This window comes from Parasteatoda tepidariorum, chromosome 7 (genome assembly GCF_982258835.1).
Source record: "Parasteatoda tepidariorum strain Cologne lab strain chromosome 7, Ptep-v5.0, whole genome shotgun sequence".
Lineage (NCBI taxonomy): Eukaryota > Metazoa > Arthropoda > Arachnida > Araneae > Theridiidae > Parasteatoda > Parasteatoda tepidariorum.
Window position 1 is genome coordinate 95045344 of NC_141761.1, and position 18223 is coordinate 95063566.

The window sequence follows — 18223 nt, forward strand, 5'->3', positions numbered from 1 at the left end:
TAATTAATAAGACAGTTTAGAGAAGCGAAAATGTCATTTTTCAGACGCCAAAATTCGACTGTTCGTTGTTCGACTCGTTTAAATTTTTGAAGATTCGATTGCTGTTGAACGGTTATTGCTTGTTGAGTTATCCAGTTTATTAATTAAAAGCCTTTTGGGTAGTTATGATGCCACAATGGGCATTACACATTTCTTATCTTTTAAAATTTCTTTAATTTATTTTTTAAATCATTCTTAATAGAATTTTAATTAAATGAAAACAATTATTTAATTTTATTACGTTTCAATAAAAAATATAAAACAGTTTACTCTTCTCTTAACAGTCAATGTAACGGCTAACTTTTTATTTCAATACCAATGTGAGACTCATTAATTCACTGTTGCGACTAAATTGAAAACTAGAATCAATTTATAACTCTTTATTCTTTATTTCTTACCACAAAAATGGTTCAGTAACATGGTTATACTAATTCTCACAGTCTTTTTGGCGATCTATTTTCGCCAAATTATTTTCAAATTTAATATTGATTATGGGGGGGTTGGCTTTATTTTTGGCTATGTTATCCTTCGATAAATCGCCAACCAGGGATCTCTTCCCATGGGCCTAACTGCCCGTTGAGAACAATTCACTGACTTTTAATTCCGAATTACTGACGTGAACACTGGGGGGGGGGCAAGCGCCTCTCAGTCCTAACCCTTAAATTTTATATCGTTACAAAAATTCTTGAAGTGAGGAGAATAATTCTCTTGATCCTTTTAAAGAACTTTCTTTTCTTATTTTTATAATTTTGGAATGGTGCAATGTTCGTTATAATATTCACATAATAAATAAATTTTTTCTAAATGATTATATTTTTTTTTGGGGGGGGGGGATAAATATCACTACATCATATCCAAATTAAAACATATCTGAAACGGCCATAATACATAAATTCTACACAGAAACTACATTCCACTTACCACTATGGATTAAGAATTTGGACTAAATTGCAGCAAAAGTAGTAATGTAGTAATGATTGCTTTTATTGATGTTGTTTTGGTTTGGCAATTTATTTATATTTATCTGAATCATTTATATAATGAAAAAAAAGTAGAGCTGCTAACTCATAAATGACAAAATCCATTTAAATCATGTCCACACTATCCCCAACAACTAGGTGTCTATACTAGTCCCACTAAGACATATGTTTGAGTATGCCTAATTCTTATTAATTGAAACTATTCAAAGTGAAAGTTCATATTAAATGGGTAAAAAACAGTATCATTTATGAAATATTGTTACCTTCAGTTAAAATTCTGAAATTAAAGAATGTTAATGAAAGATTAAAGAGAACATTTGAAAGTTTCTTTCGCACCTTAAAAACCTTCTTTTACAAATTTCTACTGAAGTGTGATTATGCAACAACTGCACATGAAAAAGTAGACCTGTGTTGCCAATTTACGATATTTCATTAGAATAATTAAACGAATAATTAAAAAAAGTTATAAGAATATCAACTCCAGTCCCCCCTCTATGCAAAAAATATGAAAATAATCAAATATCTCGAGAAATAAGCATTGGATCAGAAATCTAAAAATTCATGCGTTAAATCCTGGAAACCCTAGGACGCAACCAAATACTTAGATAGTGGAGAAGAGTTTGGTCTCATTAGATAGGGTGTTTGTAGAATATAAAACAAATCGATCTTTAATTTTGCGACAATCATTTTATTTCTTTATAATTTAATTTTAAACGATTTGTACCCCATTTTAATTTCGTGAATACGGAAATACTATCTGAAAACTAAAATACAATAACCCTAAAATAATTTGACGTATTATTTTCTGAAGAATCCGCATCTGCAACAATTACTCTTTAAGTTGGCCACCATCATGCCACCTCAGCATAGTTGTGTGGGCTTTAGTTAGCATCATCGAATACACCTTTTAACTCTTTGACGTAGAATTCCAATTAAATATATTTTTCATACTTTTTTCTATATTTTATATTAATTTAGGTCAAAATAAGTTAAAGATATTATATATAGCATTTTAACAATTTATAGTTATGACATGCAGATATCGGGATCTTTTTCTGCTTTAAAGGTAAAATCTTATAAACACTTCTAAACAATAATTTTTCAAATTTATACTTATGAGAAAAAGATTTCGTTATTCATCATTGAAATTTTCTCAGTTTACAAAATCAATACATCGATACATTTTTGAATATGAATGGGGAAAAAAAATTTTTTCATACTACTTTTTTGGGATTTTATATTTTAGTATAAATATAATTCCGAGATGTTGGCAGATTTTTAAGTAACTATTAGACTTTTTTTTATAATTAAAGAATACCAATATGTAATTTTGCTTTTAATTAGAGCGTCAGAAAAAAAATATACAAAAGGGACACCGGTGTCCGGTCAAAGGGCCTTTCCATACTTTTTAAACACCCTGTATGTTTTCTGCTCTTGTCGTTCAATGAAATTAACTTATAGGGATTTTAACCACAACTATAGATCAATAACTTAAATGTAAGTTTATAAGACAGTTATAATGACTAGATGATATATTTGAGTCCACCTAATCTTTACACTATACCTTCTGCTTATTTTAACTGTTATTTCATTATCATTTATTTACTTCACTCAACAAAATAATGCTTCAGATTTAAATAAAAAATCTCTTCAAAAAAATAAAGACTTGTAACTCAATTGTTTCATTATTAGAATTTATTTTAATAATAAGAATTTATAATGTAGGGAAACTTCATATTCCGTCTCTACCATAATACAGGGTTCACACGTATTAATGAACAGATTTTAAATTATTAAATTTTCGAAACTATTACGTAGATTAAAATAAATTATAAAAGAAATTAAAGAAAAATGTACTGTATTTTCCTCTCAGTTACAAAAGCTAGACGCGTGATCCTTTTGATGCAAGACAAACATCTAATTTGTAATCAAGTTCGCTTTGCTTATTCTGTCATTTGAAACTTTCAATAATTGCAACTGCGTTCTTGTGGTGTTCTCGGCATCCTAGTCCCATCGTAACAATCACATAACCCCAAAAACACATGCAAGGAAATCGGGGTAAAGCATGAGGATCTTGGTGGCTATTAATCTGTTGAGCACACATAAAAGCATTTGTGCAATATTTAAAACTATTGACAGTGAGAAACATGTTCAGTTCTCAAGGTCCTCATTCGAAATATTGTTACCCTATCATAACTATCATGTAACCCCAAAAACACACGAAAAGAAATTAAATGGCGTAAAGCCCGGGGATCTTGGCGGCCATTTCATTAATTTTTCCTCCGTATGCGAAAGACGATGTTTATGAACCATCGATGCCAAAAACACTGTAACAATTTAAAGAACTCATTTGTGCGGCATTAGAAAATGTGAAACAGTTTAGTTCTGAGGTCCTCATTGATATAATATCTGTTAAAGTACTGTTACTCCATCATAACTATCACGTAACCCCCAAAAACACACGAAAAAAAATTACATGACGTAAGGCCCGGGGATCTCGGTGGCCATTTTATTAATCTATCGTTCGCACTTGCAGGACGGCATTTATGAACCATCGATGCCTAAAGCACAGCAATATTTCAAAAGAACACATTTGTGCAGCATTTGAAACCATCGTCAGTGGGAAACATCAAAATGTATGGAATGCACTTGATTTTAAACTATATGTTTGTCGTGTTACAAAAAAGTGATATATCGACGTTGAAAAGGGAGGAAAAAAACTAGAATGGTAGTTTTCTTTAATTTCCCGAGCATTATTCACTTCGAAAGTATACAAATTTATATTCCTGTCATGGATTTGTGCCAAGCCTGTATATTAAAACAAATACCTATCGTTTTAAAATTCTATTATCGCGAATTTTTAGAAACGAAAATGGTAGCTAGCTCTTGAAAACGTTCTCTAAGTTTCTATCTAAGTACCACCGTCACTTTTTTCATGAAGGTGCTTGCGCTCCTCAAAAAGTTGCATACCCTCTCTTTTTGGCTGGAAGTAAGTTAAATATTTTGAAAAATTTAAAATTATGACAAATAAAAATACGGAATGGTCAAAATAAACCATCTGTGATGCAATTAATGTTAAAGCTTTACATAAATGTACGCAATTTCATAAAAATTGACTTCGTATGTAAAGAAATATATAAAAGATTTAGTAGTAGAACAGCACTTTTTCTTTTAAACGTCAGAATTGTAAGGTGACACGTGAAAAATGATGTTTTACAAAAGCGTTAAGGCTGAATGGAAATCATACATTTATTTTCTTTCCATGTTTCTGAGAAATTTCCTGTTAATTGAGAATGTTTGAAACACGTTGCCATGGACACGCTCGTCGTCAATTTAGATTGTCTGTTCATCATTTGAATTAGATTACTGCAGCAGATTGCTTAGAGATTCAAACCTAAATTAGAGTGACTGACCTGAAGTAAATAGGGCTTCCAATGGAGCGTTAGAAAATTTACCGCACAATAATACTTAAGTTAAATGCTCATAATTGAATGAGGGTATACAAAACCTTCGATTTTGTTTGCGCGTATTACACTGCTGGTAAAGGAAAAAATTTTCTGTACCCCTATAGTTACATTAATCTTGCTAAAAGAAAAATTTGTCAATTCTGTATATTTAAAAACAAAATTTCTTTTTAATGTATTATTCAAAAAGAATCTATCATTTTTTTAAGGGAAAATTAACTAAACATTAAAGAATTCTTAATTACATATAATTAAAACACATGTTTTAATTATTCTTACTTTTTTCTGTGAAATTTGGTTCAAAAGGTATCTTTCATGCGTATATATGTCACACAAAAATTTAAACAGGATTTCTAATGGAGCGTTAGAAAATTTACCGCACATCAATACTTAAGTTGAATGCTCTTAATTAAATGAGGGTATACAGAACCTTTGATTTTGTTTGCGCATATTATAGTGCTGACGAAGGAAAAAGGCTAATGCTCTTGAGTAAAATGCTCTTAATTGAATGAGGGTATACAAAACCTTTGATTTTGTTTGAGCATATTATACTGCTGACAAAGGGGGGAGGAGAATATCTGTACCATTAAAGTTATATCAGTGTTGTTTGAAAAATTTCTTTACAATTCTGTATATTTTTTTAAAATTTTTTTATGTAATATTCGAAAAGAATCTATAATGTTTTTAAGAAAAATTAACCAAGCGTAAGAGATTAATTAATTAGATATAATTAAAACAAGTTTTTAATTATTTTAGCGTTTTTCTGGGAAATTTGGTACATATAAGGTATCTTTTATGCGCATATCTGCCACACAAAAATTTAGATTTCAAGTAACAAAAAAATTTGTTCGTTCATTTTATGAAGAATTAGCTTGTTTTTAACTATTTAATTATGTTCCAAAACTACTATAGTTAACAGTATTCAGATTAAATTAGTTCTACATAGAGTGCCTTCTAGTCTAGTTCTAGTCTAGTCTAGTCTAGGCACTCTAGTTCTACATAGTCAGTGTTTTTGAGTTCCCGGTATTTTCAATCTCGTTTTAAATTCCAGATGCAAAATGTTAATTAGCGAAAAATTTTATTTAAATTATTAAATTTCAACAATACACAAATGAGATTTTTCCCAAAGTGATGTAAGCTTACATTATGATATTTTTCAATTTGTGTGTGAATATCCGTCATAAATTTACTCCTCTTTTTACCTCATTTATATATTTACCTTACTATATTGTTCTAATTGAAGCACCTCTATTCTAAGGATGTAGTACAAGTTTGTTAGTTGACGCACCTTGAAGATCGTATCAATCTGCGTATCTTCGTATCAATCTGCAAGTTTCCCTTTTACTGCTATTGTTCAATAGAACGGTTATAATCTTTATTCTTTTTGGTTGTAACCTTTAAAGATGCCAAGATGAGCCATTAACTTGTAAGGTTTGCTTTTTATTTCAGTTGTTCAAATGAAAGTCTGCTTGGTTTTACTTTAAAACTTACTACGTTGAGGTCAATTACAACGATATTGGAGTTATTGGTAATGTGGTTATTGTTCGTATAAGGTATTGATGCTTCAATTATTATGCAACTTTGCTGAGGCCTTTAAAGTGCAAAGCTGAATTATTAACTTGCAAGTTACGTTTTATTACTATGGTTTAACTAAACATTACCATCTAACTTTAGCCATTCACTGTATACTTTTACCATAGCGGCACGTGAACATTTAACAAAAGTAAGCCATTTTTGAAATGCTTTTTCCTGTGACCCGAAAGCCAAGTTATCATGTTCTTTTAGACATCGGATAAATCTTTTCGTTTCTGCTTTATGCTAACAATTGCAATGTTTTTTCATGTTGACGTGGAAAGTAGGTGGTGGTCACATTAATGTGACTGGACTGTGTAATATATATTCTCAAAGTGCCATTTAAGATTAAATTAGTACATTTTAATACATTATTAATACATTTAATATAAATTATTAACACATTTTTAGAAAATAAATTAACTTCATAAATTATAAAAGTACCATTCTCTCGCTGTTAGAGGATGATAAGTGAGGGAATGAGAAAATAAGGATTATTTGCTTCGAAAGCTTATAATAAGTAAATAAAATTAAAATAACAATAATTCTTTAACTAACCCATTAGAAGAAATAAAAATATTTATTAATATCCTTTTAGAAAATAAATTAACTTCATAAATTTAAATAAGGGAATGGGAAATACCATCTTAACACGTATCCAATTCACCTTTTCAGTTTCTTTTTCCACACTGAGAAACTTCGTCCAATTAACCGAAATTTTGTTTCCCATTTTATCAGAACAAATTCTTATAACAAGTAGTACACAAAATAAAAAACGGACCACAATAAATAACTTTAGATCTAATATGATCTTCACGTTATAGCACTCAATCATAAAGATTCTAGTAGATGACCTCATATGGGCTAATTGATTAGTGCAGGCGATTTTTTAAGTTACGAAATCAGATTCAAAAACATAAACATGCCTTTTTTTGGACGGATTCTGATTTCTGACCCCCGAAATATAGGGGTAGCCGCAATCTGAGAAATACTGTCCCAATTGTTTGGTCAGGAGAGCGATCCAAATTTTTGATCCATTAATGCTAATTTTCCTTTTTACGTACTTCACCCTATCTCGATATTTTTTTAAACAAATTTAAAAAAATTTGAACACAATTATAAAATTCGTTTTTCCAAAGATAATTTCATACAAAATATAACTTTCAGTAAGTATTTATTATTTTTTATTACATTATTTAAGAACAGTCGAAAAAATATTGAACTGTAAGGTATACAATTTTCGCATCATTCTAAAGAATGTAAGTTTACATGGCAAAGTACAAAATTCGACCGAAATCGGTCGAATACCTCCTCAGAAATTGAATTTCAAAAAAGTCTGATAATTAAAATTCGATTTCTCATGAACTATTTCACCGATTTTGCCAAATTTTGTATTTTGTACTTATATACTAGGATATACGGTATTTTATTAACTTACTTGATGGAATATCTGTGCATAATTTATTAACTCCCCCATAGGCAGGAACTAAATAAAATATTGTCTTTGTGGGCTTGGTGAGGTTCGAAGATACAACTACATCCTCCATTGCTTCGATTCGGGCTACCTGGCCAGGAAGCCACTGGAGAGTGTGATTATTGTGAGCAGCCAGTTCTTCCACTCGATCTTCTCTATAACTGATGAATTCCCACTGTGTCGATAACAGGCTTAGAATCAAGAAGGAAGTTGCGAGTGTTGTTAGGATTAAGGTGAGGGTAACAAATATGCATGTGAAGGTGACCATGTTTTGTTTAAGTTATGATGCATATTTGCCTGAATAGTCAACCTTCTTTGAATTTAAAGACTAATACAAACAATTTTATTTATGACAGTCGATGTACATTTGCTTAGATAGTCTACCTTCTTTGAATTTAAAGACTAATACAAACAATTTTATTAATGACAGTCGATGTACATTTGCCTAGATAGTCTACCTTCTTTGAACTTAAAGACTAATACAAACAATTTTATTTATGACAGTCGATGCTCATTTGAGTAGATAGTCTACCTTCCTTGAACTTAAAGACTAATACAAACAATTTTATTTATGACAGTCGATGCACATTTGCCTAGATAGTCCACCTTCTTTGAACTTAAAGACTAATACAAACAATTGTATTTATGCCTTGACTTGCCTAGATAATTTTTTTGGTGCATTTGCTTAGATAGTTTTTTTCAAAAATCAAAACTAATACAAACAATTGCATTTACCACATATGATGCACATTTGCCTAGATAGTTTACCTTCTTTAAAAATGAAGTCTAATACAAATAATTTATTTATGAAATTTGAGTTTAAAAAATTATATATTTGTATAGGTACCTAGTTAACGAGGCACATTTGTTTTTGTTATTTTCACCATTTAAAGTTAAGACTACCTAAATGCTTCATTGCATTTTTTAATATTTCTACCTGCAATAAAATAGCAGGGATTTTTAAACCTAGCTTTAAGATTTTAATGAGATAAAAATACTACGAAAAAATTGCAAAAGCTATTATTTAGATCTCTATTATGTTCTGTATATTAGTTCGACAAAAATGCCGAATTTCCCCTCCTTACGGAAAATATGAGTTAACATTTAATTATTTTATAAATAAAAACCATCAGCATTCTTTGATTTACGATTGACAAGTTTAATAAATTATAATAATGCTTGTTTTACCAAAATTTCAAAGAATTTTATTCCTTTTACATTTCTTATAATACAATTAGAAAAAACAGACTGAAACAGTAATCAAAGTTTGTGATTAAAATTAAAGACTAACTGCGTCATTTTGAATATCATTTTGATCTGCACTCATACTTTTTGTCGTAAATAAGTTCTCATTGATCAGTTTTTAAAGATTGCTGATTAACTTATTGGTTGTTTCTAAATAGGTTTATCGAAGTAACCTAAAAAGAAAAAACTGTACATTAGACATTTTATAATGAATAACATGAATTCAATAATAGCTATTATTATTCGGATAGTTCAATAATAATAATTCAAAATATAAGCAAATTAATAATTAAGAAAATCATCTGTGTTTCTATATTCCAGAACCCACCAAAAAGTCAAAGGTACCTATTGCAAGAACATAAAGTTAAGCATGATGCGAATTTTTTTATTCCTTTTGCAAAAGAAGTCATATTTTCCAGAAATATCCATATATGTTCAGAAATATGTTGAGAAATATGTTGTCCAAAACACGCTAAAGGAAATGCGTGTGTCCGGAATACACATTTTACGCTAACATAAAAATGGACGTTTTGAGAATTTTTAATAAGCTATATTTTCTAAAAATATCCATATATGACTAGAAATATTCATGGAAAATTATTTAAAAATTTTGTTTAGTCCTAAACGGGTAAAGTATAGATAACATACAAAGTTATAGAAGTAGATTTTTATTTTTTTTATTTATTTATTTGTTTATTTTTTTTCGCGACAGCACTGGATTTAATTCAATTTTTTTGTAAAAAGGAGGCACCATGTTTTAGAAAAATACCCAAAAACTTTTATAAATATGTTTAGAGGAAAAGAATTTTAAAATTTTATTTGCCTGAAACGTTATCAAGTCCAAAAGCTTTTATAGCACTTCCGTGAAGGTGAACAATTTAGGAATTATTAAAATTTTTTTACAACGCGGCATTCATTTTAAATTGATTTCATTTTGGAATTTGAGAGTCATATTTTCTGTCTATATAAAATGTCGAAGATATATGTCTAATAATGTTTTTACAGGAAAAAGCGCCAAAAATCTTATTCAGGTTAAAGTACGCGAAGAGCAATGCATATAACAACCTAGGGTAAAGATTGAACAAATTACAAATTTCTCAGCGGAAATTTAATGTATAACTGTTTATGTAACAAAATCTGGAAGTCCTGTTTTTAGAATATACTCACATGTGTCTAGAAATATTGATAGAATTTTTGTTTAATCCTATTTTGTGCTAAGCACACGAATTGCAATGCATAGTGCTAACACTAGAGAGCACTTTGTGAACATTTTTCTAATTTTTGTGTCGCGTCATTTGTTTAAAGCTCTTTTATACCAATATATTAGGGCCATATATTTTGTAAAATTTGATATTCCTGACGAAAAACATTTATAATTTTTTTTAAAGAAAATCTTATTCAGTCGGATACTAATGATTCCAAAACCTTTTCAGCACTAAATTCAAATAACACACATATTAACTATTTTTTTGCACCGCTGTTATCAATTGAAACTATTTTCAGATTAAAATATGGTTGTCATATTTTCTAAAGTTCCCATAAACGCCAAAAAATAATTTAAAAAATTTTTTTCGTTTGAAATATGTCATTTATTTTGAAACATGTATAGCTCTAACATAAGAGTGCGCAATTTACAATTTAATTTTTTGCAACTTGAGGCTCATTTGAAACTCATTACCTTTTAAGCTATGTGTGGGTTTTTTCGGAAAATTCTTGTACATATTAATAAATATTTATAAAAAACTTAAATCAGAAAGAAAAATCTTATTTGGCCCTTTAGGCAAGCTTTGAATTTCTTACAATGTTTGGCACCTCGTTTCAATTTTTAAAACTAGTTTCATATTGTAGTATGAGCATCAGATTATTTTGCTATGTATTTTATCAACAGGTATTTTTGAAATTATATAATACCGATCAAATATTATGCATATAATGTACATAGTATGCATTAAAAAATCGTAGTAGTAAAAGTGCCGTTGAAAATTAATTGTATTGCTGAAATCATTATACAATAAGTATCATCTTACAATACAATAATTACAATATTACAATACAATATTAATACAATAATTGTTAAATTATTTCTTTAAAATATGACATTATAATGCTTTTGTCATAAAATCGAAGAGTATTTAATTTCCAAATGCCTAAAATTTGAAAGTATTATGAAACTTTGTTGCTTTTGAATCATTTACTCTTTATGCCCATTTGATTCAGCGCAATCATTCATTAAGTGCAATCATTCGAACATATTCTTCGTAGATGATGCCAAACCGATCAGTTTGGCGTTGCTGGAATCGGAAATGACATTGACAGGCAGTCACGTAATTCCCTAATGAGATCGCATTTTACCTATCAGTTACTTTGCTGTTCTTTAATGCCAAAGGTGGGGACAAAATTTTTGTGAAAATAACTCGCCAAATATTCTTTCTAATAAAATTAAAAAAACAGTTATATGGCTCTGAAATATACTCTTGTGTCGTTTTGAATGTCTGAATGACAGGAAGTTTGATTATTACGGAGTAAATGAGAGAAGTTAAGAAAGACGTGAGATGTGAACAAGCAGTCCAGGAAATGGACCTTTTTCCTTTCTGACGAAGGTTTTAATAACTATAAATTACTAAAGGGTTTCCCCATCGCTCGTAATGAAAAATTCACTGCAATACCCATTTTTATCAAATCTGAAAGTTTCTTTAAAACGCCCCAAGATCTAAACTTGCAAGAGTCGAAAATTAAATTTACTTATATATTGTCTTGATTTTCGATTGTACGATTTTAAATCTTCAAATACTTGAAGTTCTACGTAGTATAGCGGCTAGGTAGTATAATGAGTAAAATACCATTATTAGTTTTAAGCTTTCATGTTTTAATAAGATTGCTCCTTTGAGTAAGTTCGACACAACTATTACTTTTCATTTTAATGATAATATTGTAAAAATATGTGGAATAGCAAAGTAAGTTGTATTTCATCATATATATATATATACATAAGTTCAAAATGTAGAGAAAACAAGGGAAAAATTACAGAACAATGAAAAAAGGGAAGAAAAAAAATAATAATAAAAATAACAAAAAAGTGAGAAAAAAAGAACAAAAAATTTTAAAAAATCCGGATTTTCCAGATTTTTCAAGCAATTTTCGTTGAAGCTTTTTATGTTATATATATATATATATATATATCAAAACGAAGATAAAACAAAGGAAAATTATAGACATATGAAAAAAAAGGAGGGGAAATAATAATGAAAAAAAACAACTGATTAAAAATAATAAATAAATAAATAAAAAAGGGTGAAAAATTTTTTTTAAAAAAAAACAGAAAATAAAAGATATAATCTTTTTATCAGCCCACACGATTATATCCGCAAAAAAGACTGCTTTCTGATATTGCATCAATATAGCCAAAGCAAAATATATTAATACAATAGTGTGAGGAGCACTCAAAAAAATTTTTTACAAAAATTGCAACAAATAAAATGATTATATCTTTTATTATATCTTTTATTTTTCCGGTTTTTTAAAAAAAAATTTCATCCTTTTTTTTTTTTTAAATCGGTTGTTTTTTTTTGTTTTTTTTTCATTATTATTCTGTCCCCTGTTTTATGTCTATAGTTTTCCTTTGTTTTATCTTCATTTTGAACTTATCTAATGAGTTCTGTTTGCTTGCAGCTTATGCGCAATAAATGAAACATTGTTTATCTTAACTTTCTTCGTGTTTTCTTGTATTTATTTATTTTGTAGTATATATATATATATATATATATATATATATATATATATATATATATATATATATATATATATATATATATATATATATATATATATATATATATATATATATATATATATATATATATATATATATATATATATATATATATATATACATTATATCAGGTTTTGAAAAATCATTACATACTAGGTAATTTCAATGATCATAACTTCCCTATCCTCCTTTTGGAGTATAAGATAATGTACCATATCTATGGACGATGACTATTGATTATTTTTGAAATGATGCTGCATATAACATCTGCTAACATAGTATTCAATTCAATTATATTTAAATAGTTTACAATACGAGCTCAATCAAGTAATTTTCGCCATAACGATTGCATGCTTTATTCATTGTTCTATCACAGAACAAAAACAAATGCCTTCATGTACCAAATCAAGACCAAAATTTATTGTCTTTAATCAACCAAAGAGGAAAGAACAGAAGAAATAAAAGAAATACTTATACATTTATGTTTTCTATCTATGTAATATGGAGATTAGTAGAGTGTAGTCTATAATCCCGATAAAGCACTTCAGTTGTCATAAATCACGTGATATTTATGACTTCGTTCATGATTCGTTCATTCCGACTGCCCATCAGAAATTATCTCAATCCTATCTGGTTGATGATTCATCAATCGAGCAATTTATTCCAAATGTTGGTAAGGAATTGTGTTACAATCCAATAATGGGTTTTATATAACAGTTTAAGAGCCTCCTTATAATATGTTAACACAAATATTTTTTGAATCTTTGAATTTTAACGCGTGGGGATCAGATTGGTGGATCACAAATTATGACTATTAGGCACTGTTATGTAAACTGTTTATGTTTATATGCTTGTATGTTTAATGTAACGCCCTGTAGTGGGATTATCAGATCGTTTTTTTTTTTTTTCTTTTTATTTATTTATAAAAAATTTTTTTATCATTTGCCCGTGGGTCAGTTACCAATAACTTCTGAGTTTCAAACCTCAACACATCGAGCTGAATAACAACGAATTTCTTGCTTTTGCTCTAAAAATCCTAACAAATTCGATATATTTTTAACTTAAAATTTAAAAACAGATCTTCATTCTATTGCAAAGATTATGAATAAAAATTAAATATATGCTTTATCAATTTCCGAACTTTATACGGTTAATATTTACGAGATTTACTTTTCATACAGTAAAAAAATGCCGTTTTTGAGCCATATGTTACGTTGCTACGTATACGTTAAAAATTGTCGCTTTGCTAATTAGTTGTTTTGTTCATTGGTAAAACTGTATTTATTATAGCTAAAATAAAATAATAAAAAATTTCTTTTTAAAATCCATTGTCTCTTCAAGTTTGAAACATCAAATATTTCTTTAATGTTAATTTTCGAAGAATAAAATTTTATATCATCATAGGGTCTTTATAAAAATAATAAAGTCTCAAAATCAATCATAGGAGGGAATCATATGGTCTTTAAAAAATTAAAAAGTGGTAGTAAGAATAAGATGTATTTTAGTTAATTCGTATTCAGCACCACGCTTAATATTTCCAAATAAATGAATTTAGTTACAAAGTCTTTGGTCTTGTTAATCAGCTTTAAATGCGCAGATAAATAATTTAAAGGCGTATTTTAAAGATGAAAGCTGTTAGAAAAAAAAAGTTCTTAGCTTTCTTATTATAACCAATATTGAAACCAATTTTAATTTTTTGAGGACCGTATGAACCCCAATTATTTCCTTCCAATTCCAGAGACCTAATATATTATGATAGAAACCTAGATATTTAACTATTCTGCAGACAGACTCAAATCTTGATGAATATCAGTGTATTTTAGCCGTGGAGATGAATTCTATAATACCATAACGGAAAATGATGACTGTGTGAGTTAGATTCATGCAGTGACATCATGAAACATATTTTTAAAACCTTTGTCAAAAATATGGTTTCGAAAGTTATTAATTAAATTAGATTTACATGTATTATTGTTTGTACATTACATTACGAAATTCATTCTTTGCATTTTTCATGGTTAACTGTGTAAAATGTGTTATTTTCCAATTTTTTAACTTTTTCATTTTTTTTACAGTATTTGATGACCAACTTACCTCGACATTAAGGGGAGATGGACACTAGCAAATTAATTTTCAAAATTTTATTTCTTCATATTTTGTTCTCAATAATTTATTATTTTCTGCTCGAAATACGTTGACTAGGTGTATGAGAATTTAAAATATGCATAAACATTTCTTGTATCTCTATTCTTAATACATCCACTTTGATTTGAACAAACTATAGCCATCTATTCTTGTCTTTCCCTATATATTAGGCTGGTGATAACAAAACACCCTGTGTAAGGTTTCTTCTTGTCTTAGGTAACTGTTTACATTAAAATATTTTGTACTTTTTACCTTTTCTTAATATATATATATATATATATATATATATATATCCAAACATAAATTCAAATCTTAATTGAAATAAATAAAACAGGAGGTAACAAAAAAAACAACAAAAAAAAAAAAACATAACTACATTAAATCAAATTCAAATTGGAACAGCGCACAAGGCAGCTAAAACCAAATTCAAATCTTATAAACAAGTAATAATATAAATTTACTCAAAAAAAATATATAAATATAATTAAAAGAAAATTAAATAAAATTGTTTTTTTTTTTTTATGTCTTTTAAATGTTTTGTATATTTGCTTCAGTAAAGGTGATTTTATTACAAAGTTTTTCATGAATGTTATTATGGTAGATATTTATATAATGTGGTAATTATTATTATTATTATTCTTTATGCTTGAATTTTCATTAGGGGCCTCGGGGCACTGTTAGTTTTGGCTTTGCCACTAACAACAGAAAGGCTCCTGTGTGTTTACAGACAGTGTGTCCCCTGATGAAGTGCTGCTCTGTAAACACACAATTTTATTTAATTTTCTTTTAATTATATTTATATATTTTTTTTGAGTAAATTTATATTATTACTTGTTGTATATATATATATATATATATATATATATATATATATATATATATATATATATATATATATATATATATATATATATATATTTATATATATATATATATATATAATATGCGGTGTATCCACACCGATATTTTTTAGTTAATTAGGTGAAAGAAGCATTATTAAAGAGTCCAGATTGTGCATAATCTTCTTTTATTAAGTTGCGATGGTGAAATAGCAGTTTAACCCCTCTCCAAAGCGGGAGAGGGGGAACACATATCCCGTCTAAGCTGACGGATTTTATTTTAGCATGATAAACAACAAAAAGCCACGCAAAAACTAGTGCTCTGCGTTTTATAGGATGATTACAAGTTGTAAAGTGGTCAGTCATTATTGCCTTTTTCTGTATTCCTACGCCTCATCAATTTATTTATTACTCAAAGCAAATCGTTTAATCTTTCCTTATATGGAAGTGAAAGATCTTAAAATAACTTCTCTTTTGAAGTATAAATCTAATTATTATTCATTGGCATGTTTTTAGCCTTGAAGTCCCAAAATAGAATTTCTACCCTTATCCTTTACTAAAGATATTTTTTGAAAAGGAATGAAGTTTTAATGCTTTTATTAATACAAAAGTATTTAATTTTTGTATTACATCCCCCCCCAAAAAAAAATTTGGTAAGCCAAAAAAAATTTAGAATACTATGAATATACGCTTGATGTTGGTATGACTGTCCTCTTTCCTACTATAAATAACCTTTTTCCAATATGTGAAAAAAATTATTTACAGCAACAACAATAAAAACATAATAATACAATTTATCTATTTAGTGAACTAAACAGAAAGAAAAATTTAAACATTTTATATAACTATTCTAAAATAACTTTTCAAAAATTTTCACACAAAAATATACAAAATTTTTATGCAAAACGACCTGGACAACAATTGTCATTTAATCAGAATTTAAGATTCTGTATGATTAAAAAAAAAATATTCACAATTTTTATGTGAAAGAGGTGGACAAGTAAGTGTCATTTAATCAGAATTTAAGATTCTGTATGGTTAATGGGGTTTTTTACTTGATGAAATTCTGTATTCCCCGTTAAAATGGAAGAAAACAGAATTTCATGAAGCACTGTGAAATTGAGAAATCCATACTGGATAAAACAAAAATAGTTTAGAAAGTTTTTTCTCAGTGTTGAGAAAGAAAAAAGTTCAAGTTACTTCGCCCTCACTCCCAACTGATGCTGAGGTAAACATCTCCACACAACGCGATTCGGATCTCTCAAAAATATAGGGATTACTTCTTCCCTTGAAGAAAGTAAAAAATTTTCTGTTGGTGACTATTCATGATTTAATTTTAACATTTGTGGGCTGTGATATTTCCTAAGCTTTGAAATATGTACTATTTCAAAATTTTGTTTACTCAAATTATTCTTTTTATTTATTTTGCAATTAACTTCTGAAATTTTTTGAAGAATTTTATACGGTCCACTAAAAGGAAGTGACAACTTCCTCGTATTAGGATAAGTAAATTCTTCAAACAGAACTAATTCATCATTTTTAAAGTCTATATCTAAAAATCTAGAATCATAATAAATTTTATTTCTTTCATGATATTCTCTAGTTCTTTGAATTGCTATTTTTTTAGCTTCTTCAACAGGTGGATAGACTTTTTCATTTAAGGGATTTTCGTAGGGGAGTCTACCATGCATGAGGTATGCAGGTGGAAATTTTGTTACAGAATGGGGAGTTAAGTTATAAGTATTAACTATATCTTTCAACAAAACAGGCCAGGGAGTTTTAGTAGGTTTTTCATTGATTTTACATTTTAAACGCGTAATTATTGTTTGACCAAGGCGTTCAACCTTGCCATTAGACTGCGGATGATGTGCAGTTGTCAATAATTGTTGAATTTTATTATGTTTCAAAAACTTTTTAAAATGAGAAGAAGTAAAGGCAGCGTTTCGATCACTCAACAAGGATTTAGGGATTTGATTTTGAAAAATTTGATGTAAAAAATTTGTATAAGTCTCTGAGCTAATGGATTTTGATGCAAAAGCCCAAATGTAGCGTGTAAGGTGGTCAATAATTAAAGTTAAATATTTTTTTGTTGAATTATAGTAATTCAATCCACCAACACTATCTATTGCTAGTAAGTCAAAAGACTGATTAAAATCCGAATCTTTTTTGTCGCGGTTTTTTATTTAATTGGCACGTATGACAATGTTTACAAAATTTTGTTATATCTGAAGTTATGTTGTTCCAATAATAAACAGGGGTTATTAAGTTAATCATTTTCTGAACTCCTGGATGATTAAATTTATCATGAGCACTTTGCAGAAGTTTTAATCTTAATGAAAATGGAACAACTATTTTAGTAAAATTTTTCTTACGTACACACAATACATTATTGATATCAACAAATTTACCTTGTAAGTTATCTTTCCTTTGAGCTTCCACTATTTCACTCAAATTCAATAAATGTGAAACATGAACATTATTATTTTTACTATTATTTTGGACAATTGAATGTGTTGCATCTCTCGAAAGCCAATCTGCTTCAAAATTAGCAGAGCCTTTTGTGTATTTAATATCATATTCATACATACTTCTCAATAATGACCATCTAAATAATCTACCTTTTAAATTTTTAACATTTTTTAGCCAAACTAAAGCAGCATGGTCAGTATGTATGGTGAATTTTTGTCCAAAAAGGT

At 28.3% G+C, this 18223-nt stretch overlaps 1 protein-coding gene across 1 annotated transcript in view; it reads right to left on the bottom strand.

Annotated features, from left to right (window-relative positions):
• The window catches only part of LOC107449721 (uncharacterized), a 56101-nt gene that overhangs the window by 12979 nt on the left and 24899 nt on the right, over nt 1–18223 (bottom strand). Inside the window, exon 2 of the mRNA XM_043051545.3 lies at nt 7494–8947. Coding sequence (XP_042907479.2) covers nt 7494–7797 — 304 coding nt within the window. The 5' untranslated portion in view covers nt 7798–8947. The remainder of the gene's footprint in view (nt 1–7493; nt 8948–18223) is intronic.